General features: G+C 41.1%; 1 protein-coding gene across 2 annotated transcripts in view; it reads right to left on the reverse strand.

Moving 5' to 3' along the window:
* Positions 1-1,051: 1,051 nt before the first annotated feature.
* The window catches only part of PATJ (PATJ crumbs cell polarity complex component), a 367,631-nt gene continuing 345,685 nt past the window's right edge, over positions 1,052-22,997 (reverse strand). The window contains exons 43-45 of one of the 2 annotated variants that reach the window (XM_047870411.1): positions 11,216-11,322; positions 7,671-7,794; positions 1,052-3,141 (exon numbers count right to left, since the gene is read on the reverse strand). In XM_047870411.1, coding sequence (XP_047726367.1) covers positions 2,995-3,141; positions 7,671-7,794; positions 11,216-11,322 — 378 coding nt within the window. In that variant the 3' untranslated portion in view covers positions 1,052-2,994. The remainder of the gene's footprint in view (positions 3,142-7,670; positions 7,795-11,215; positions 11,323-22,997) is intronic. The other variant, XM_047870413.1, reaches the window with a different exon arrangement.

Consider the following 22,997-nt stretch of genomic DNA (forward strand, 5'->3'; position numbering starts at 1 on the left):
TTCTAACTGGAGAAACTAAAGCAAGGGGTAATTAAATAGCTTGGACAACGTCACAAAGCTAGTGAGTCAGGATTCAAACTCAAGAGGATGCCAGGACTTGCCCTCTGGATTATCATACTGGCTCTTTTATAAAGCATCTATTTTAGGAGTGCCTGGATGGCTCAATCGGTTAAATGTCCGACTTCTAAAAAACATTTTTAGTGTTTATTTATTTTTGAGAGAGCGAGTGAGTGAGCAGGGGAGGGGCAGAGACAGGCAGACAGAATCCCAAGCAGGCTCCTTGCTCTCAGCACAGAGCCTGATGGGGGGCTCAAACCATGAACCATGAGATCACAACCCGAGCCAAAACAGAGTCTGATGCTCAACTGAGCCACCCAGGTGCCCCTAAACATCTTACTCTTGATTTCAGCTCAGGTCTTGATCTCAGGGTTGTGAGTTCAAGCCCCGTGTTGGGCTCCATGCTGGGCATGAAGGCTACTTAAAAAAAAAAAAAAAAAAAAAATATATATATATATATATATATATATATATATAGAGAGAGAGAGAGAGAGAGAGAGAGAGAGAGAGAGATGGGGTAGGGGAGAGAACACCTATTCTAACACCTGGCAACATACTTGCCATGAGATAGCTATTAATGGATCCCAGATTTTAATAGTACTGGAAAACTTTGTGAAAAGTTGGATTCCCCCCAGCCACGCCCCGCCCTTTAGGGAACAAAGAGGCTGAAGAAAAAGCCAAATCAGATGCACAAATTGCACTTTTTCATATATAATAAGACTCTACTTGCTCTTTAGGCAACTATACTTATTTATAATCTTTGGAAACAACTTACACATACATTCAGCAGTTGCATGTTTCCTGATTTACTTCCCTCTCATGCTAGAACCCCAATTACTATAGATTTCCCAAATGATGAGGACAAAACAATATATGTACTATGGCAGAACCACTTTCTTCAAAACATTCCCATCTTTGTGGCCTCTTGGCTTGTCAGTAAGTTCTGACGCAAAGAAGCATTTTTGGCAAGGCAATTACTTAGAGACGGAACCAGTTATGAGAATTTTGGTCAATTTACTGCAGTAAGGAATATAGAGCACAATTCTTGTATCAGTAGACTTCTAATGGCATGACCTAAGAGGATTATGTGTGAGACACAACAACAGTATATTATTTCAAAATGTATATTTAACGGCCATTCCATCAAAATCAAGCAGAATCACATTTCAAAAGTATTCCACGAAGTCTTATGTGTGGGTGTGTGTATGCACACACGTACTTTTTATTTTAAGGTGCATTTTCAAGTTTTATTTGGGCTTCATTTCTTCTTGGCTGCCTCAGGGGTTCTTACAGGTACAATTAGCATAGAACTTCTGAGGCCTATAGCTTCCTGTGCACTGAAAGACAAGATCCTCATAACACTGCACATCTTGGATACATTAGAAATTCCACAAGCCATATGTAACTTCAGAAAACTCAATGCCAGTCATGAAAGACATTTTCAACATAAGATTTAGGCACTCTATACTTTGGAATAGCCACAAAATATTCCAACAAGAGTTAATGCACTTTGTGATTACATCTACTCAAAGATAAGTCTCAATTAAAATCTGTAATTATTAAATAACATTTTAAATTAGAGCCCATTACATGTTGACAATTACTGTGGACCATTCGCAGCATAGTGTTTTAGTTCAAAGATGCTACAATACTTCAATTACTGATCCTGGTACCCCTCTTTTATGGTACATTTTTTACAGAAGAACCTAAACTATTCACTGATAAGCAGCTCCCCCATTTTCCTGTGAATACCTACATAAGAATGCCCCTATTCAACTTTAAAGGTATTTTTGTATTTTCTGCTGTAGTTGCTTTGTTAGCGTGTAAAACTTCGGCAGATGGGGGGCTTCCTGACGATCAGGAAACATTAGCCAAGTACCCATCACTGATTCTCAGGCTGAGTTCATTTCCACCGTCAATTTGCGGCTAAGCATGTTGCTCTATCCCTATGTTCCTACAGATTGTACTGCTAGCTTGACTGGTATGGAGCCAAGGGGAAGGATACTCAAATTTGTCACTCTACTTTGCACAAGTCCAAGGCCACCCAGGCCACATCTGACTTACGATCTCTACAGTGTGGTTGTCAGGCTTCCACCTCGTCTTCTGAAGACTGAAGGGTGGGAATGATGCCTGCCTACTGAGATGCCATTAACTCCAGATGAACTTCCTGGACTTGAAGGTAATTTAGCATGGTTAGAATTCAGAACATGGATGCTAATTTTTCCTGCTGAGAATAAGGTGCTTTTTCTCAGTGGTATACATTTATTTAGCTAAGAAAACAATTAGAAAGCCTTCCAGAGTTTTCACATTACAGTGTGCATATTGATTCATCATAATCACCAATGACTAGTTTATAAAGATCCACCAGGGAAACGAATTTGAGACTTACTTGACTATAAGTCGTGCAGAAAAGAGCACAGTAATTTCCCATAGGAGAACTGGGTATTTTATCATGGGGATCAATGGTAAGTTAATTATACTACTAATGTTTTCTGCCATACTTGAAGAGACAATTAGCATACGTAAATCATGAGTGAGATGACAAGTTGCTTAATGTTTGTTTCTGTTCATCAGATGCCAAGTGAGCTTGCTGTTAAGCCTCTGAGTGAGGAGGAATGGGCAGAGAAGGGCACAAGGAATGAGGGGTTGTTAACTTTGGTTTCAGCAAATATAATCAGAACCAGCTACTACTAGTGGATAAACATGGATGTTAGATGCATATCAGAGAAGACTCATTCGAGTTTTGGAAATTAACCCCACCAAGAGGTGACGGTTGATTTGGGAAATTCACACGAAATCTAGCTTCCTCTCCTGAGCAGAGAGGGTGAGATGGGAAATGAAAGCGGATTCTAGTGGAGGCTGCTTTTCATCCTCTCTCAGGGCTTCATCTTCCTATGGATATTCTACAATACCTATCTTGAGATTAGGACCCGAGGCTCATGACAGCACAGTTAAGGTTACAGTCCCTTTCTGGTGTTTTAGAATGGCCACAGCTTGCTCATGAGTGACACCTTCCAGGGTCTCGCCATTAACGGCTAAAATCTGATCGCCTCGCTTCAACCGGCCGTCATCTGCAGCTGCTCCCTACAAACAAGAAACATTCCAGTTTAGTCCAGGACCACGCAGTTAACAAATAATATTAATATTAGGGTGTGTTTATCAAAAGAGTAACTTTAAAAACTACCAGTTAAAGTTATTTCTAGGTAATGTTTTTAAACTAAGAAAATTAAGAATGTAGGATGTGTTATTTGAATAATGGTTGAATAGTAACCATAATTATGCACTGTTTAAATAACATACTAGTAGAAATGTACTGACATTCACATTTCTTTTAATACGAGTAGGACCTTATTTCAATATTCCATACTGAATGGAATTTGAATGTCATATTCATGAATACCTAATATACTGACAAAGGCAGAACTGAATCTGGTGTTAAGTCTTATTGCCAGCACCATCATGATATAGGGTTCCCATTGCATTATTAAGGTATCTTCCCTGCAGTGATTGGTCAAAAATGAGTGTAGCCTTGGGGCGTCTGCTGGCTCAGTCAGAAGAGCATGAGACTCTTGATCTCGGGTTTGTGAGTTTGAGCCCCGTGTTGGGTGTAGAGATTACTCAAATAAAAAAAAGATGTAGCCTCTAGATGGGGTGAATTGTATAGTATGTGAATTCTATCTCAGTAAAGCTGTTCTATATATAAATACACAAAGTGTAGCATCTCTGAAGTTTTGCAATATCATATTCAAAAGCTTCAGCTTATCTTTGATCATTTAGGGTTCTAAATGACTACTTTCATTATACATTCAGTCATGCATGGCTCCTCAAAATTGCATAAAGCAAGTGAAACTTGGGCTTTTTTAAATTCTAAAGCCAAGTACCTAAAAATACCATGATATTACTAGAAATACTTTGGATGGATAAGGAAAGAAAAAACCTAGGAAAAGATTTGTAGGAGGCTTTCTCCTTCTGTTGGGGTAACTGTGAAAATCCCTTAAAACATTAGTGCTGGAAGAATCCTCTAAATGATGTTGAAGTGCTGGGGAAAATAATTGAGGCCCACAGGCACCCCTGTCCTGACTCACTCAGAAGCCAAACTAAGAGGCACTAACTAATGCTTCAGAGACTGGTGTCTACCTGCAGCATGGAGGTCCTGAGGTGATGGGTGAATTATCTAGACTGTCAAAACCGTGGAAAGGGTGGAATTCTGGTAAAGGTATAATAAAGAATATTCAAAACCATGTCTGTACTGGGGGGAAATACCAAAATTAAATAAGTTGTAACTTCATTCAAATCTTTTTTTTTTTTCTTTTACAAAAGTGTGTTAACTGCAACACAGACAAGATTAAACAACTTGTGGATAAAATCAGAATTACTTAGCAAACTTGATTTTATTAAATGTTACAGGCTAAGATTTGAGGGCTTTAGGAAACCTCAGATATCTGTGTAATTTTTTTTTTAAAGCATGTTAAGTTTTTCAAGTTTTCATTGTCAGTAATGCAAAACAGGATGACATTTCAACTTTCTGCGATTTGTACATTCTTTAACAAAAATTTTTTAATGTTTATTCATTTTTGAGAGAGAGCGAGCAAGTGTACGTGCACAAGTAGGGGAGGGGCAGAGAGAGAGGAAGACAGCATTTGAAGCAGGCTCCAGGCTCTGAGCTGTCAGCACAGAGCCTGATTTGGGGCTTGAACCCATGAACCATGAGATCATGACCTAAGCCAAAGTCGAGTCGGACCCTCAACTGACTGAGCTACCCAGGAAACTCCCAAATTTATTTCTTAGTTGAGCAAGAGAAGTATTAAAAGAAGCTTAGGGACACTAACAAGGTCACATAAAAACTCACACCCTGTGGGCATCCGAGATTCAGAAACTTGAGAAGACAAACATTAAGAATATATGTTCATTGTTGAAAAACAGGGAAAACATACAGCTATCGTTTCTATAGCTTCCAGATTCCTATGGGGGAAATGTTTAGCTTAGCATCAACATTCATTTTTATGATGGACTTCAACATTTAAAAAAAAAGAAAAAACTTGGGGCGCCTGGGTGGCTCAGTCGGTAAGCATCCGACTTCAGCTCGGGTCATGATCTCGTGGTTTGTGAGTTCGCGCCCCGCATTGGGCTCTGTGCTGACAGCTTGGATGGAGCCTGGAGCCTGCTTCGGATTCTGTGTCTCCCTCTCTCTCTGCTCCTCCCCCACTCACACTCTGTCTCTCTCTCAAAAATGACTAAACATTAAAAAAAAAATTAAAAAAAAAAAAGAAAAAATTGGGGCGCCGGGGTGGCTCAGTCGGTTAAGTGTCTGACTCTTGATTGGCTCAGATCACGATCTCATGGTTTGTGGGATTGAGATCCGTGTCGGACTCTGAGCTGGCAGTGTGGCCTGCTTGGGATTCTCTCTCTCTGCCCCTCCCCTGCTGGTTCTCTCCCTCAAAATAAATTTAAAAAAAAAAGAGAGAAAAACTCTTTTGCCAGATTTTGGTTTACTGATTGTCTAAACAAAACTTTTAAATTTGGATATACTGGTTTCACTCTAACAAATGAAAAAAGAAAAAGCCATCAAATGAGATTGAATTATAATAAACTCTATGGAACTAATAATTGTTTGCACTAGAATATTCTTTTATTGAGACTGAAGTAAGTAGGCCATTAGCTAAGGCTTTAGAACTTTTTCTTTTTTTAATTGGGCTTCTCAGATTTAGCTGTGCCTTACTTTACAAACAAGGGTCTATTCCTTAAAAATAAAACATACCAGGGATGTTCAATATTTCCTACTATGTTACTACTTGCATAGCTGCTTTCTAAATGGCATCTTCAGTGAGGGTCTTTGAAAAGAGATTCTGTGGGAGCTGCAGCACATTCATTATCCCCCACTGCTTTGTCCCACTGTGATTTGATGGTAGTTTCTTTTCAAAAACCCACCAGCAATGCACGGCCATTTCATCCTCCACTGTATGTTCTGGTGACCCGACAAAAGGTGCCTGGCCCTGGCTCACTACCTAGGAGTTGTCTAGATGGGCGTGGCTGGTGTGGCCTTCTAACTCTGGACTGCAGGTCAAAAGACCTGAGAAGCTAACCAGTCCTCTGATCTACCTACAGTTACGAAGTGAACAGGGAATTACAAACATTCTGGAAGGGCTTTACAGAGAGGCAAAGGCGGGGAAGTAGATTGTGTTTTACACTATTCTTATCTATATAGTGGCTCTTTTAAAAGCAGAGTATAGGGGCGCCTGGGTGGCTCTGTTAGGTGTCCAACTCTTGGTTTTGGCTCAGGTTGTGATCTCACGGTTTTGTGAGTTCGAGCCCTGCATTGGGTTCTGTGCTGGCGGTGCAGAGCCTGCTTGGGATTCTCTCTCTCCCTCTCTCTCTGTCCCTCCCCCATGCTCTCTCGCAAAAATAAATAAACTTAAAAAAATAAAAGCAAAGTATAATAATGCACCCAAAGAATAATTATCACAATTACTTACGGTGTTGCCTTAGGAAAAGGAGGGTCTCTCAGTGGCTTACCATCTTGGGAATTATTAGACTGGGGCAGCACCACTATCCAGAATGTTTCTGATCTGCTTTCCCTCTTCCCTTTTGCCCATCACCAGGTCAACAGATGTGTGTGTTTGGGAATAACATGTCTCCTTAATAGGCACCCTAGCAAATTGGAAACAGGTGGGTAAATCTGCAGCTACCTAATGTGTTCCAAAAGGAAATGCCAAATGACTTAAGGATTATGTCAGGTCATGGTTAGGCTCAATTAACAGGTGCTAAGAGCCGCACAGGTAAAAGTAAACTTGTTATTTAGTGTAGAGTATAGCTTTCTAGAAAGAGAATCTACCTTATTTATTCTCTTAAAGACCTTTATTTCTTTAGGAAAGAGCAGTAGGAGGCCATCGGATCAATTAATAAAAAAAGACTGTCATAAAACCAATGAAGAGTAAAATTGTACTATTAATACTAAGTCCTTTTCCGAGATCTTCAGAATTGACAATAAAATTGAATTCCAACTTTAAAAGTCACAATAAAGTTAAAAGTAACTTATCTAAGAGCCATCTAGAGGCAGCAGTTGGAATGGACACCATGACCTATGTATCAAGTAGGATGTATTGGAATATTTAATTCCTGAAAAACACTATTATCCAGCTGGAGTCTAATTTAGTGGGCTGATGGTGCAAGTACTCAGCAAAGGGCTGGAAGAGAGAGACAGCAACTTAAGGTAAAGGGTCCTGAGATTTCTGGTGATGTACGGCCATTAATGCTGCACTGACCCGAGGCTTGTGCAGAGCTTTCTGCCACGGCCCTGTGCAGTCATCTTTTCTTGAAGGAGAAAGCCAAACTTTTGTTCTAGCCTGGAATAACACTTCCAAGGCCAGCTTCCAAAGAGCCCTGCACTGCTCCTTATGTTGTGTTGTTGAAAGAAGACAATCTGTAAAATCGACTTTTGTAGATTTTTTTTTTTTTCACTAGTCTGCTGTGGGAATGTCCTACACAAGGTGAAAATGCAATGAGCATACAAGCACACACCCAGGTATAGCTAAAAGTAAGCAAAGCAAAGCACTTAAAAAAAAAAATCTCACCTAGGTTAAAAAAAAAAAGTACAGTAAAAAGGAAAAAAATACCTTTGCAAATATAGTCTTGACATAAATTGGCAGGTCTCCATGGGGACTTCCATAACCCCCTACAATACTAAACCCCAATCCTTCAGAGCCTTTCTCCAAAGTAATAATCTTAGGTGGAGGTGTTCTGAAAACACAATGCACGCTGTTTAATTCAAGAATAGATATTGAGAGGGAATTTCATTTTAATGGAAGAACACAGATTTGAGAGAGACTTTCATACTGCGAAACTATGAAGGCCAGTTTATCAAATCAAACTCTCAGAGAGCAATCAGAAACTGATTTTTACATTTCCTGTGTCATGCAGGACTAATGGCCGATGTCTTAATGACTTGATGTCTTAAGGGGTGTTCTCTTTCATAAAAGTCACTGTTTTTTAGTGAAAAGGAAAGTCAGGATGCCGAGGTTGTTAAAGCAGCCGTCTGTATGCTTGGCTTTTAACTTCTACGCTTACTGTGCTTACTGTTTAAAGCTGAATGAAACGGTCTCCATATCCTTGAAGAATGTGCATGGGGACAGAGAGGTGGGGTATCACCTTTGCTTAGTGGCAGACCACCAGTCTACAGGTGGGCTTCTCTCCAGAACAGGTGATGGCAGCCCAATGGCTCAGTCAACTGCCGCTCCTTTTCTGCCTGAATAGCCTCACCACACCTCACCTACCACTTCCACCTAGGGAACCGGGGTGGGAACTCCTTCTTCAAAGCCCATCTCCAGTGTGATGCTTTCCTGACTCCCTTGGGAGAATTAGCCAATCCTCCTCTGTTCTCCCTTTGCACTTGGTCCAGATTTCTAGGATAGCACTTGTCATAAGATGGCGTGATCGCTTAGCCATCTTTCTCTTCCACCAGACCATGAACTCCTCACGTCTCTGTCATCTGAGTATTCCCAGCAGTATGCACTGTGCATGTCACCAACTCAGGATCATGACCATGTACGTGAGAAGTGGAGTCCAGGAGAGAAGAAAGAAGCCAAGGAGAAGCAAAATGGGTAAGGGCAATCTGTTTCAAATGGGTAATTTAGATTTTCAAAGTTTCGTCCAGTGTGGAAGTCTTCTCTCTTAGAAACAACATGGCTAAAAATTAAATTATCTACGTGGGCTCAGGTAGTTTAAGCTTATCTAATGCCACTTTCTTCTTCCCAAATGCCTTTGTCCAAAGGGTAGAAACCTGAAGGAACTCCGGTACCCCAGACCCTGCCATCTTATTTGTAGGAGGTTCATTTTTGTATCGTGGCAGCCTCACCTGTTTTGTGGCAGCATGTGTGTGTGGGACACAGAGCCACATGATACAAACTCAGCCACTCGTGTATTTAGAGAATTTTGCAAAACTGGGATATAAGCAACCTTTGAATATGCTATTCTGTCTAACTAGAGTATTCTTCCCTCTCTCCCACCTCAATTTTGCCTGGCTTTTCTTAGGGTTGATTTTCAGCTGGTTCACACCGATAGGGGTGTTTATTGATGTACTTACTGGTTGTTTCCAGCAGGCAACCCCTAGTAATTGCTGAATGTCCATGCCATATAAAGTGCTAACTGTTTTGAATGCCACTCCTGCTTATTCCAATTCTTTCAAAACTAAGCTGAAGCATCAGTGCGTCCAAGTGTACCCCCTAATTGACCTGTGCCACCCTGTCATGGTTTCACAGGACCCTGTGCTTACTTATCTCTCCCATGGAACTCAGCTCCCCTATGCTTATCAACTCTTACAAACATGGATTCAGGGGCCTGGTTTTCCAATTCTCTGGCAGTTCCTTGAGGACTGGGGCAATGCCTTCACTTATGTTTCAAAGTTTGAATCTCCCAAACCCCATCCAGGACAGTGTCTGACCTTAGGCAGGTGCTCAATAAATATCTGCTGAATGGATGATAAATTATCGCCTAGGGCCAAATGGTAATGACGTCATGGGTAAGGCTCTACATTTCATGACTTTGGGGCCTTGTAAGTATTCTTAGTAATGGCCCACTGGCCAGATGTGAATTTGATTCATGTTACCTCTTGCAAACACAGCCGCCCATTTCTAAGCATATTGAAATGGGAATCTAGATGTCCAAAGTATTGTTTTAGAGCTGGGCCCTGGGAGCCACCAAATCATTAGAGACCTTCATAATTGTGCTTCTTCACTACTAGAGACCTGTTTTCAGGGGGAGAGGGAGGAATGCAGTTCCACTCATCAGATGGAGTTTACCTCCATTTATCTCACATTTTCAATTAGTTTTAATTTACTTTCATATAGAAGACTAATAAAAAAATCTCCAAATGTTAACAGTGGTTGGATTATAAGTAATTTATAAATTCTTTTATGCTAGGGGCCCCTGGGTGGCTCAGTCGGCTAAGTGTCCAAGTTTGGCTCAGGTCATGATCTTGCAGTTTGTGGGTTCGAGCCCCACATTGGGCTCTGTGCTGACAGCTCAGAGCCTGGAGCCTGCTTCAGATGCTGTGTCTCCCTCTCTGCTGCTCCCCTGCTCGTGCTCTGCCTCTCTTTCTCTCAAAAATAAACATTAAAAAAAAGAGAAAAGTTCTTTTATGCTAGTGGTTCCCAACTTGCCAGGAGCTGTGAAATTATACCAAAGGAACCAAGATTATAAGGGCATCTCTGTACTTCCATAGGGACATCAAATGATGCTAAAAATGCACTAACTACTCTTCCTATAAGGGCCCTGATTTTTTTTGGAAAGGGCCATTATAACTTAAAAATGTGCTAATTTTGTGTATTTGTCACATTTTAATAGCATGCATTTATTACTTTCATAAGAAAAAAGTAAAATGAGTTAAGATTAATATCCTTTCCTTAAGAAAAACAATCTCAAAGATGTCACGTAAGCTGTGAACTACCAGGAAAAAGTTGGAAATGGTGGTGATCATCAGATCTTTCTAATGAACCATTCAGATCAGTCAACAAGCATTTACTGAGCACATACCGGTGACCAGGCACTGGCAGTACCGAGCGCATTAACTTCAGGCGACATTTCTCCAAGTATGGATCCTCGGCCTATGGGTAGCAAAAGTGCCCTGGGGAACCCACTGTAGCCCACCTAGTCAGAATCTCTGAGAATGGGGTCAGAGAAATTAGCATTTTTAAATATGCTCCTTAGGTATTTAATACGCACATTCTAGTTTGAGAAACACTGCTTTAACGAACAATTTTAACCGCGATGACTGGTTTTAATGAAGAATGCCAGGAGTTGTAACAGTAAGATTTAACCACAGAACAAATTTTAGCTTAGAAAACATAGTTCTTTGCATAATAAAGCAGGGTGCACCCAGGTTGTAAATATGGGATTTCTTAGGGAAGAAGGCACCATGTCAAAGTGACCAGATGTAGTGTGTGTGCAGGCCCCGTGACAGCAGTCTGTTAAGAAGTCCTATGTGAAGCAAAGCCTGGTGAGATATCAGGAAACCTTGGTGTGTTTCTGGAGATTCTCTAGGAGTTAGAAAAGGTAATATGTACTTCCCCCCTCCTCTTCCTTAGAGAGCACTCTAGATTCTGGAAAAGGTCTCACTGAGCCTTGCCCACACATGTAATAGGCACTCTGCATCTAGAATACTCACTCAGTGTCTTCTGGATGGTGTTCAGCCGTGGGAGAACCAAGATGGTAGCTCGCAGACATGTTTTCAAGCTGAGTTGCTATGGCGCTTATATTGGTATCTGCTACAACCTGGGGGAAAAATCAGAACAAGAAAATCCACTGTAAATCAGGAGAGAATTGGAGAAACCATACCATATTCAATGGTTGGTTCTCATCCTCATGTTATTCAGACTCTCTGCAGCATTTGACACAAATGGATTATTCTCTCAGACACAAATGGATTATTCTCTCAAATGATTTTCTTCATTTGGCTTCCATAACACCATACTTTACTGGTTTCCTTTCTACCTGCCGGCCGTTCCTTCATATATCCTAAGCCTCTATTAGAGTGCTACAGGGCTCAGTCCTTAAATTTCTTATCTCTTCCATCTAAACATCCCCTTAGTTATCGCCTCTTATCTCATCTCATCCCACTTGATAACTTAAATACTATCTATGTAATGATAATTCCTGCATCTGCAGCACCACCTCTTACCTCTAGATTTATATGTCCAATCACCAATTAGTGGGATGTCCAACACCGACCTTTATTCCCATAACCCTCCTCATCTCAGGTAATGGCCACTTCATTCTGTCAGTTTCGGCAAATGCCTTGGTATCATCCTTGACTACTCTTTCCCTCACAACCTGCGTTCAGTCCTCATAAAGTGCTGTTGGTCTTCCTACAGAATCATCTCTTGCCTGGAGTTTTACAAAAGCCCCCTTGCTTGTGTCCTTGCTTCTGCCCCTCCCCCACTCAGTCCGTAGCAGCTAGAATGGTCCTGTTAAAACACAGCAGATTATTTCACTCTGCTTAAAACTTAAAGCAGAGGAAACCCAACTCCCTAGGATCACAAGCTCAAGTCCTTACTATGATCTACAAGGTCATCTGCAGGTGACCTACCCAGTTATGTCTCTGCCTTCAGCTCTTAACATTTTCCTCTGCATTCACTGGGTTCCAGCCACACTGGCCTCCGTGCTGTTCCTCTAACGTGCCAGAGGCATCTCCACCTCAGCGCTTGGCAAGTGGAACATTCTGCGTTCAGTGTCTGCATGGCTAGCTCCTTTACTTCCCTCAGGACCTTGGAGACTGTAACTAAAATTTCTACGCCAACACCCAGCCCAACATTTCATACCCTTCTTTGCTTTCTGATTCTTTTGTTTTGAAGAACAAAACAGAGGTCACATGCAAAGACAATAATACTCTCTAATAAACTATATATTTTTTAACCTTATTTATTGATTCCCTGTCACGTCATATGAGAATATGAGAGCAGGAAGCCTGTCCGTTTCATTCACTACTGTATCCTCACTATGTTCAACAGTACCTGGCTTATAGATGTTCAATTAACATTTAGTGACTGAAAGAAAATCTGACTCCCTATTATTTTTTTAGATGGTTCCAGACAAAAGTATAGTACATGACATGTAAACACTTTATGTATCTGTAATCTTGCAAATAGTATTCAAGAGAAATATGGTATAGCTCCAACAGCTCATACTAGGACTGAGGTTCAATGAGTTCAGTTTCTGTCATTTATATGGTGCTGTGCCTGAGTTTCAGCTTGCTCATCTGTTGAATGGGAATCAGAAAAGCCTGCCTTGTATGCTAAGCCTGGAGGTGTCTTCCACCTCTACGAGTTATCAGAGCTTCTTTCTCAGGAGCTCCTGGGCTACCCCTGCTTCTGATCAGTGGTTCTTCTTCTAGGGTATAATACTCAGTGCACAAGAATAGAGTGCAATGCAAAGAACTGGATTTGACTGCAGTTTCAGAATAAGCCAACAGAGGGCATGGCTGCCTAAATTGCTAAACTTAGCTGTATCTGTTAATGGAGTTTTTAGAACAAGGAAAGCAACAGGCCAGTCCTGGCAGAGTGAGAACACATTTTGGTGAAGTATCCTATTCTGGGGAAAACATGGCTGTGTGCAAGTTATGGAATCTTCTGGAAATACCATCCTATACAGAATGTCTGAATGAACTGGGCAAATATTTAGGATAAGAGAAAGAGGAAGAAACAGATTCTCCTTGACCACAAGAGCCCCTCTACTTTCCAACAGCCTTTTTTTTTTTTTACTCTCCCCACAGCAAGTGTATTGGAGAAATTGTCTTTGCATGTGACCTCTGTAATTCTAACCTACACCATCTTCATGAACTACTCCATTCCAGCAGCCACCAGACCTAAACTTCTGTGACCCACTTTCTGGCTTTCCCCATGCTGCTGGGGCCCACTTTTCTACCTCTTGGCTATTCTATTGGCCCCTGTGGCTCAGTCCTGTACCCCCTTCCCACATGCACACTCAGGGTCTAGGTGACAATGTATATATTCTCGTAGCTTTAAATGGCAACAAGGTGCTGACAGTTCCCAGCCTAGTCGGCTATATCCACTTGCCAATTCACCATCTGCATTTTAACAACTCAAAGGCTTATTATGATTAACACAAATTCAAACTCTTGATCCAATAACCATTTTTCAATGAATGTGAAAAATTCTTAGTAAATGGCACCTCTGGCTACCTAATTAGAAATGCACTAGGTGGAATATTGAAAATACTTGATTTCTGGCTGGTGACGACTGTCCAACTAGAAAAGATGCCAGGATGCTAACCACACAGGTACTGTCTCTGAATATCAACCTGATACATCCGTCTCTCACCTGCCATATGCAACCCACCACCAAGTCCTCTGGATCCTACCTCTAAAGTACTTCTCAAATCTGTTTTCTTTTCACCTCTGTGGTGACCATCCTAATCAATTCATCATCACCAACTGCCTTTTAACCAGCATCCCCAGTCATCCTCTTTCAATCTCTTCTATACAACAGCCAGTTATCTTTTTTAACATAAAGTGGATAATGGCACTCCCCTGCTTAAAACCTTCCAGTGGTCTCTCTTTGTACTCAGAATAAAATCTAGACTTCCTAATTATAAACACAAAGGTCCTCCCCTAGGAGGTCCTGCTCCTCTAATCCCATTATCTCCTTCCACTCCTTTATTTGCTCCAGTTCTCTTTGTCCAGAATCCCCACCCCCCTCCCTACCCTACCAAGAAAAGCCAGTTGGCCTGGTGTTCACTTAAAAGTCACTTTCCGTATACAAGCCTTCTTTACCACCAGTGTTTTAATTTCTCCTGCTTTCCTCTCCATAAGAATTTTTTCTTACAAATTGCAATGAGACATATTTGTGTGACTGTTAACAGGTCTTTCTCCCTCAATCACAGGATTCATGAGGATAAGGACTGCTTCTCAGTATTAACATGCCTGGCACATAACAGTTGTTTAATGAGTATTTGTGGAGTGAATGAACCCAAAACCTTCCTAAGGAATAGGGATTATGGGACTCAATCTTCTGAATTTCCACGGAACAGAGTGAGACTGATGGAGGTTACAAGCAGATTGGTTTTGGGTCCTGTTAAAGAGGAAAAAAAAAATCTAATAAGGTAGTTACAGAATGGAATGGCACAGCTTGTTAGGATATGAGCATCTTGCCAAAGCAAGCATTCAAATAGAGGTTCAAAATCTATCAATTCGGGACATAGTAAAGGAGATTCCTATACTTGGTGGGAATTTGGACTTGTACTCTCAGTTGACCGTGAAACAATCCACCCATTATGGGGCTAAGGAAGAAAGTCAGTAAAATACTATTTTTTCTTCTTTTAAGTAGGCTTTATGCCCAACTTAAAGACTTTAAGTCATGACCTTGAACTCGTGAGTCTGAGATCAAGAGTCAGATGTTCCACCAAGGGAGCTGGTCAGGTACCACAAATACTGTTTTTTCTAAGGTACCTTCAAAAGCCAAGCTTTGATGGCAACCTGATCCTTTATTTGCTCATTTGTCTAATATATAACAGCACCACAACTAATGAATATAAACTGAGCACTTACTTTATGCTAAACACTCTCCTGAGTCCCTACGGACTCAGGTAGGTACCACTATTGTTTCCATATGTTGGGCAGAGGAACCTGGAGCAGAGAGATTAAGTAACTTTCTCAAGGTCAGTTAAGGAGTGAAAGCTGGATTCACTTCCATTTCATTTTATTCTAGAATCTTGGGCAGTGTGAGGGTATAAACATGGTCTTGGACCCTCACACCAGGCAATCTGACTCACAGTGCGTATGATTAAGTAAACTCTAGATATGGTGTCAAGGAGGAAGAGGGGCAGAGAGATAGTTGAACAAGCAGTTGCAAATAGAGCAGATCATCTGGATGTGTGCTTGGCAACAGGTGGAAAAATGTCCTCACCCTCACAGGATACTATATGAAGAGGGCTCAGGGCGTGGGAGACATATGCCCATGGATATTCCAGAAGGACAGTTTTTTTTAACTTTTAGAAAGAGAATACCCTTTCAAGAGTCCACGAAATCAACCGTGTAAGTTGTGAAACCAAAGTCACAGTTCTATTTGGGTAAAAATTATTTTTTTTTTATCTAGCTAGAGAAGATAAAAATACTTCTAACAGCACCATTGTACAGAAAAACTCACATCCCTCCAAATCTGAAGGCCTCTTGCTCAATGCCAACCCTGAAATAAAAAGGCCACTCCCAGCCACTGATAATATTAAATCCTAGAGAATTACCTAGGATCCTTGGAGCTGTGCAAGCTCTTATTTTGTAGGAGTGGAAGCCAAGAAGCTAGTGGGAAATGTGAAGGATTTTCACTGACAGCAGTCTTTTGTAGGAAGGCAAGGAGAGAATAAACTCATCACCCTCAGAAAGACTTTATAGGCCCAAGGCATTTGCATTAACCATCGTGGTCTCAGAGTTGATTGGTCTTCCCAGGGATTGACTTAGGAAAGACCATAATCTGATCTTGGAAAGGTATGTATGTTCAGCTGGGTACAAGTCCAAGGAGATGTGGCCTATGAGTGTTCAGCACAGCCTCTGAAGTGCTCTTCCCTCGTCAACATCAGGGACCAAATGGCATGGAGGTAAGGCTGGGAAAGGTCTATTTACACTTTCTGAAGAAGGGCAAAGGCAAACAGACTAATGGGAAGTTTACTCATTTTTTTTTTTTAAAGTAAATCTTCAACTCCTGGGGACAAACTTCTGTGGTAGGTTCTGAGGATAGAACCAGGAGCATAGGAAACCAAGGGAGAGCAAATGTGTTCCCTCCCTCCAACAAACAGGCTTACAGTTGATGTGATCTAGTGTAGGGAACAGATATGAACACATGGCTCAATGTGGAGAGACGAGAGGGGAAAGATAGGGCTCCTGGGTAAGGCAATGAAGGCTTTGAGGTCCTTAGACGATAGGTATTAAAGTCTATACAACCTGAATATATGGTTCAAGAGCTGTGGTGTCTGGGGTCCTTGGACCTGGCTAGGGCCAGCTCCAACTCTTAAGATCTCCACCCTATCGTCTGCCTTTTTACATTCCTCACATCAGCAACCTCTTGCCTCATCCCTCATCCCCTCAGGACTGGAGATGTAGTAGATGTCCTCCTTGCTTCCCAGTCACCCTTCAAAACCATTTACTTGGTTCAAAACCTATGGGCCCTTCAAGATTATGTCCTCTTTACTGTTGCACATAGTGCTGCTACATGCATCTTGAGTGGTCCTTTAAGATAATCAGATATGGAACTGCTGGGTGATGGGTATTCACAGAGTAGATTTAATAGGTCTTCTGAAGCTGCCAAGTAGTTGCAGCAGTGTTTCAACTCTCACCAGGTTTAATGAAAGTACTTCATTTCCTCACCTTTTCCCCAGCTTTGTTATGATCAAACATTTAATAAGTGCCTACCTGAGGAGACGGAGACCACTGGTCTAATGGAAGAAGAGGAGGAAATCCCTGCACTTGAGGAGGGGGAGTCGTGTGAAATGAAAGAGGATGAGGAAGTCACTCTACCTGAGAGGAAGGCTTGTGAAATGAAGAATCGGGAAGAAGCCCTATCCTCTGAGCCTAATGAAAAAGCAGAGACCTTTCAATCAGTGGAAGAGGAAGAACCAATAAGGATGTTTCCCCCTCCGACTGCCCTTGTGCCTCATAATGTGTTTCCCCCTCCAACTGCCCTTGCCTCTCACAATGTGTTTCCCCCTCCGACTGCCCTTGTGCCTCATAATGTGTTCCCCCCTCCGACTGCCCTTGCCCCTCACAATGTGTTTCCCCCGCCAAATGGATTTCCTAATCAAACTGTATTTCCTCCTCCAAGAGGGTTTCCTCTTCAATACTCATTTCCTTCTTAAATTTTGTCTCTTCTTCAAACCCCTTTACTGTAGGAAAGTATTTACTCTGATATGCTCTCATGCCTTGGCTTTCTGTGGCATTTAATAATTTAGGTTAAAAGCAAAACTAAATTCAGTCAGAATTGTATTTTCTATATTAAAGTGATGTATGTTAAAAAAAAGAATGATGTATGTTTAATACTTTTTAATTGAGTAATAAAGCACAAAGTTTTATTGCATGAACCCTAGGATGAGTACTTTTCCTTAAAAATAGGTTTGCGGGGTGGGGAGGATTGTTTTGGAGAATTGAGAAATTGAAATATTTTCCAGATAAGTAGGATATAACAATGTACAAAAGCTTGAGCTCCTTGCTTAGAACTTTCCTGGGCCGCTGATACCGTACAGGAATAAGATTAGCCTTTAGATTTGTTAGGACTCAAATCTTGCCGTACAAATACAAACTTGGCACTCACACCCAACCTGGATCCTAGATCCATAGGGTAGATATGCTGAAAACCGACATGAAGGCTATCAAGTTAGGGTGATCTCTGAGAAAGCTGATATCTTCAGATGGGGCACAGAACAGAAGAACAAGAAAAGCTTGTCTTGGGACACCTCGGTGGCTCAGTCGGTTAAGCATCTGACTCTTGATCTCAGCCCAAGTCTTGATCTCAGGGTTGTGAGTTCAAACCTTGCACTGGGCTCCATGTTGGGCATGAAGCATACTTAAAAATATAAAGACACAAAACTTGCCTTGTCCCATGACTGGTATTTGGTGTAACTTAATGAAGTAGGAAGCACATCTGCTTCAAGTCTTTATTTAGGATCTAATGACACTGATTCCAGTGACATCAGAATATATTGATTTCAATGTATCTGTTTTAAAAATATAATGGTTTGAACTGTCAAATGTTTTAAGTTTGGAGTAAAATAAGGGGCAAAGTGACTTCTGGTCACATCAATATCTGGTGGCACACACCTCAGGTGCCACAAGGAAAACCACTCCGTTTCCAGGGTTTTAGAGACGTTAGCATCTACTGACTTAACGCCTGTGTTATTATAATGAAAGTAATAAAACGCCACTTATTTAATGCTTACCATTGGCATCCACGGTTTTTATTAAACATTACACCTCATCTAATCCTCACAGCAACGTTGGAAGAAAGGAGCTACGATCCCTATGTAGAGAAAACTCAAGAGTTAAGCGAGAGGACCCAAACACACAACTCTCTGACGCTAAAGCCTATGTGTTCTACAGAATTTCCACTGGTCTTCATTTCAACTTTCAAACCTTTAGCTCTTTGTCCTTTTCCTGGAGCTTACCACCCCCTTCCTGGCATCATGTGGTCACATCAGGCCCTCCATAGATCAGCTGGTTACATATTAGAAACACCTGGGAAGCCTCAACCTCTCTCCATGCCACATCCCAGACCAATTGAATTCACGTGGTAGACCTGGGAACCAGTAATGGAATCAGTGATTTTACTGTGCAACCAAGGTTAAGAACCACTCACAAACCATTCCTTTAATGATACTCACAGGTGCCTTTAGATGCTTGCCCTGTACCCTCTATCACACACCTTTTCCGTTCCCAACCCAATCCATCTTTCTCCTCTAGTAGAATTTTTCTGGACAGATTGGGACTGTGATTAGTTCTCTGTAAGTTCATGTCTTTTAACTTGATCAGCATAGCTCAGCAACCCAGTCAATATGACCAACGCTTACTAGGCATGTACTCTAGGCTGGGCCAGGTGCTAGAGGCACAGTCATTATTTTGAATAAATTCATGCTCTGGGGGGCGGGGGGAATGACCCCCAGGCATTCCCTATTCTCCAACTTTCTGGTTTCTAAAGAAAGGATTTCACAAGATCTATAAAGAGGGGATGAAGGTGGGGTGCCATGGATATTCCAGGCGTTGAGAAGAACGTGCTTTACTCTAAATAATGCACAGCTCCAGTGAGTCTCAGACTGGTCTCTGAACTAGCAGCAGTATCACTGCAATGATCATCGCCATTAGAAAATTTGTTTCTTTTAAAGATTTTAAGTAATCTCTACACCCAACGCAGGGCTAGGACTTACAAGCCTGAGAGCAAGAGTCTCTTGCTCTATGGACTGAGCCAGCCAGGTGGCTCTTCACTGCAAATTTTTTCATCTTCTTTTTCAGAGGTAACATCATCCTTACCTTCTCTTTTCTATCTCCTTTGCCCCCAACTACTCCCTTGCCCTCTATTGACTTGCCACCAACTCTGAAAGAAAATCAATTTCTTTAAAGATTGCCAGTGATTTATCTGCCAGTTTAGTGACTTTTCCAGTTTTATTTACTTCTGCTTCATTGGTAAGTGTGCCATTCTTCAAATTCCTTTCTCCTTTAGTGTCTAGAACCTGTATTCTTGACTCCTGGCTCTTTTCTATTTTATTCTTCCAGCATATTTCTTCTTGGGTGCACAGGATAAAAAACTAAATAGTATGGCACATGATAAAAAAATTAACACTCTTCACTCTCTAGACACACACTAAACTTTTCAATTCTGGAGGTATATACAAGCTAAGTAACATGCTTATAAGCCTATATTAAAATGTATCATCTTATTGATGTCTTATCAACTCCCTATTTTGACAGATTAAATATTCCAACAGATGAAAATTTAACTTGCCAAACTCTTCCACTTTTATATTATCTAAAGTTCTACTTGTTGCCTGTGTTTTTTTCAATTTTTTTTAATGTTTATTTTTGAGAGAGAGAAACAGAGTGCAAGTGGGGGAGGGGGAGAGACAGAGGGAGACAGAAACTGAAGCCGGCTCCAGGCTCTGAGCTGTCAGCACAGAGCCTATCATGGGGCTCGAACTCATGAGCTGTGAGATCATGACCTGAGCCAAAGTCGGGCGCTTAATGAACTGAGCCAGCCAAGTGCCCCATCTTTTTAATAGTTATTTTAGAAAGAGACTCTCAAGCAGGCTCTACGCTCAGCATGGAGCCCAACACAGGGCTCGATCTAATAACCGTGGGATCATGACCTGAGCCGATATCAAATGTTGGATGTTCAACCGAGTCACCCAGGTACCCTCCTGTGGCTCTTTAAATATACTTAAACCTGGTGCCGGGAGAATGGGACAGCAACATGCAGAAGAATGAAACTAGACCACTTTCTCACACCATTCACAAAAATAAACTCAAAATGGATAAAGAACCTGAATGTGAGACAGGAAACCATCAAAACCCTAGAGGAGAAAGCAGGAAAACACCTCTCTGACCTCAGCCGTAACAATCTCTTACTTGACACATCCCCAAAGGCAAGGGAATTAAAAACAAAAATGAACTATTGGGACCTCATGAAGATAAAAAGCTTCTGCACAGCAAAGGAAACAACCAACAAAACTAAAAGGCAACCAACGGAATGGGAAAAGATATTTGCAAATGACATATCAGACAAAGGGCTAGTATCCAAAATCTATAAAGCACTCACCAAACTCCACACCCGAAAAACAAATAATCCAGTGAAGAAATGGGCAGAAAACATGAATAGACACTTCTCTAAAGAAGACATCCAGATGGCCAATAGGCACATGAAAAGATGCTCAACATCGCTCCTCATCAGGGAAACACAAATCAAAACCACACTCAGATATCACCTCACGCCAGTCAGAGTGGCTAAAATGAACAAATCAGGAGACTATAGATGCTGGAGAGGATGTGGAGAAATGGGAACCCTCTTGCATTGTTGGTGGGAATGCAAACTGGTGTAGCCGCTCTGGAAAACAGTGTGGAGGTTTCTCAAAAAATTAAAAACAGATCTACCCTATGATCCAGCAATAGCACTGTTAGGAATTTACCCAAGGGATACAGGAATGCTGATGCATAGGGGCACTTGTACCCCAATGTTTACAGCAGCACTCTCAACAATAGACAAATTATGGAAAGAGCCTAAATATCCAGCAACTGATGAATGGATAAAGAAATTGTGGTTTACATACACAATGGAATATTACTTGGCAATGAAAAAGAATGAAATACGGCCTTTTGTAGCAACGTGGATGGAACTGGAGAGTGTGATGCTAAGTGAGATAAGTCATACAGAGAAAGACAGATACCATATGCTTTCACTCTTATGTGGATCCTGAGAAACTTAACAGAAGACCATGGGGGAGGAGAAGGAAAAAAAAAAGTTAGAGAGGGAGGGAGCCAAACCATAAGAGACTCTTAAAAACTGAGACTAAACTGAGGGTTGATGGGGGGTGTGGGGGGGTGGGTGATGGGTATTGGGGAGGGCACCTGTTGGGATGAGCACTGGGTGTTGTATGGAAACCAATCTGAAAAATAAATTTCATATAAAAAATATATACTTAAACCTCTGTGGTTCTAATCATTTCCAACCATCTCTTTTCTTTTCATTTTAACATTAAAGATTTACTTCTCAAATTTTCCTCCCCACTAATACATACCAAATATCCAAGATACTATTATTTCATGCATTATGATGTTTGGTTGTATTAATTATTATGACTTACAATGTTTATGTAAATGTTGTTTATACTGAGTCAGCTACTGTAGTGTGATTACATTTCCTTTTCTTGGTACAAGTTTATTTTCTCCAAAGTTAGTAATGATCTCACTTTAATTTTTATATATTTATCACTAATTAAGCCCCAAATTTCCCCAGTAATTCCAAACTTCCAATTTAGTTAAACAGATAAGATAATCCATCTGTTCCTCTTCCTTCCTTTTGATTCAGTGGCATCTCAGTCTCTTCTCCCCCTGCTCCAATTTGGGCAAGTTGTTCTCTGTGCCTGCCATACAGCTGTCCTGGGACTTCCATGTTCTTCAGCACTGAATCCATGGGCTTCCCTCTTTCTTACTTTTCTTATTTTCTTATTTGCTTTTTTGCTGGAGTACATCCTAAAGTAAGTTTCTCAGAAACACACTGCTGAAAAAGAGGTGCCATTTGAATCTCTTGTTCTTTTGTAAGTAGCTTATACTTTTCTCTTTGAAAGTTTTAGAAGCGGGGCACCTGGGTGGCTCAGTCAGTTAAGCGTCCAGCTTCAACTCAAGTCATGATCTCACGGTTTGTGGGTTCAAGCCCTGCATTTGCGCTCCATGCCGATGGCTCAGAGCCTGGAGCCTGCTTCAGATTCTGTGTCTCTCTCTTTCCCTGCCCCTCCCCTGCTTGTGCCTTGTCTCTCTCTCTCTTTCTCTCTCAAAAATAAATAAACATTAAAAAAAAAAGTTTTAGAAGGTATATAGATACTATACTTACTTATCCTGTTTACTATTTAATGGACTTTAAGCTAAGATTTCTTTCTTTCTTATTTTTCTGTTTTTCTTTTTGCAACTCCTATTGGTTGGATATTAGATCTCCTGAATTAATCCCATGTGTTACTTTTTCTCTTCCATTTTCAACTGAGAGTTCAAAAAGAAGCCACTGTTTTCTTTTTTTTTAATTAAAACTTTTTTTAAAGTTTATTTACTTATTTTGAGAGAGAGAGAGAGAGAGATCCTGATTGGGGTAGGGGCAGAGGGAGGGAAAGAGAAAGAGAGAGAGAGAGAGAGAGAGAGAGAGAGAGAGAGAGAATACCAAGCAGGCTCTGCATTGTCAGCACAGAGCCTGATGCAG

Source organism: Prionailurus viverrinus, chromosome C1, assembly GCF_022837055.1.
Source record: "Prionailurus viverrinus isolate Anna chromosome C1, UM_Priviv_1.0, whole genome shotgun sequence".
Lineage (NCBI taxonomy): Eukaryota > Metazoa > Chordata > Mammalia > Carnivora > Felidae > Prionailurus > Prionailurus viverrinus.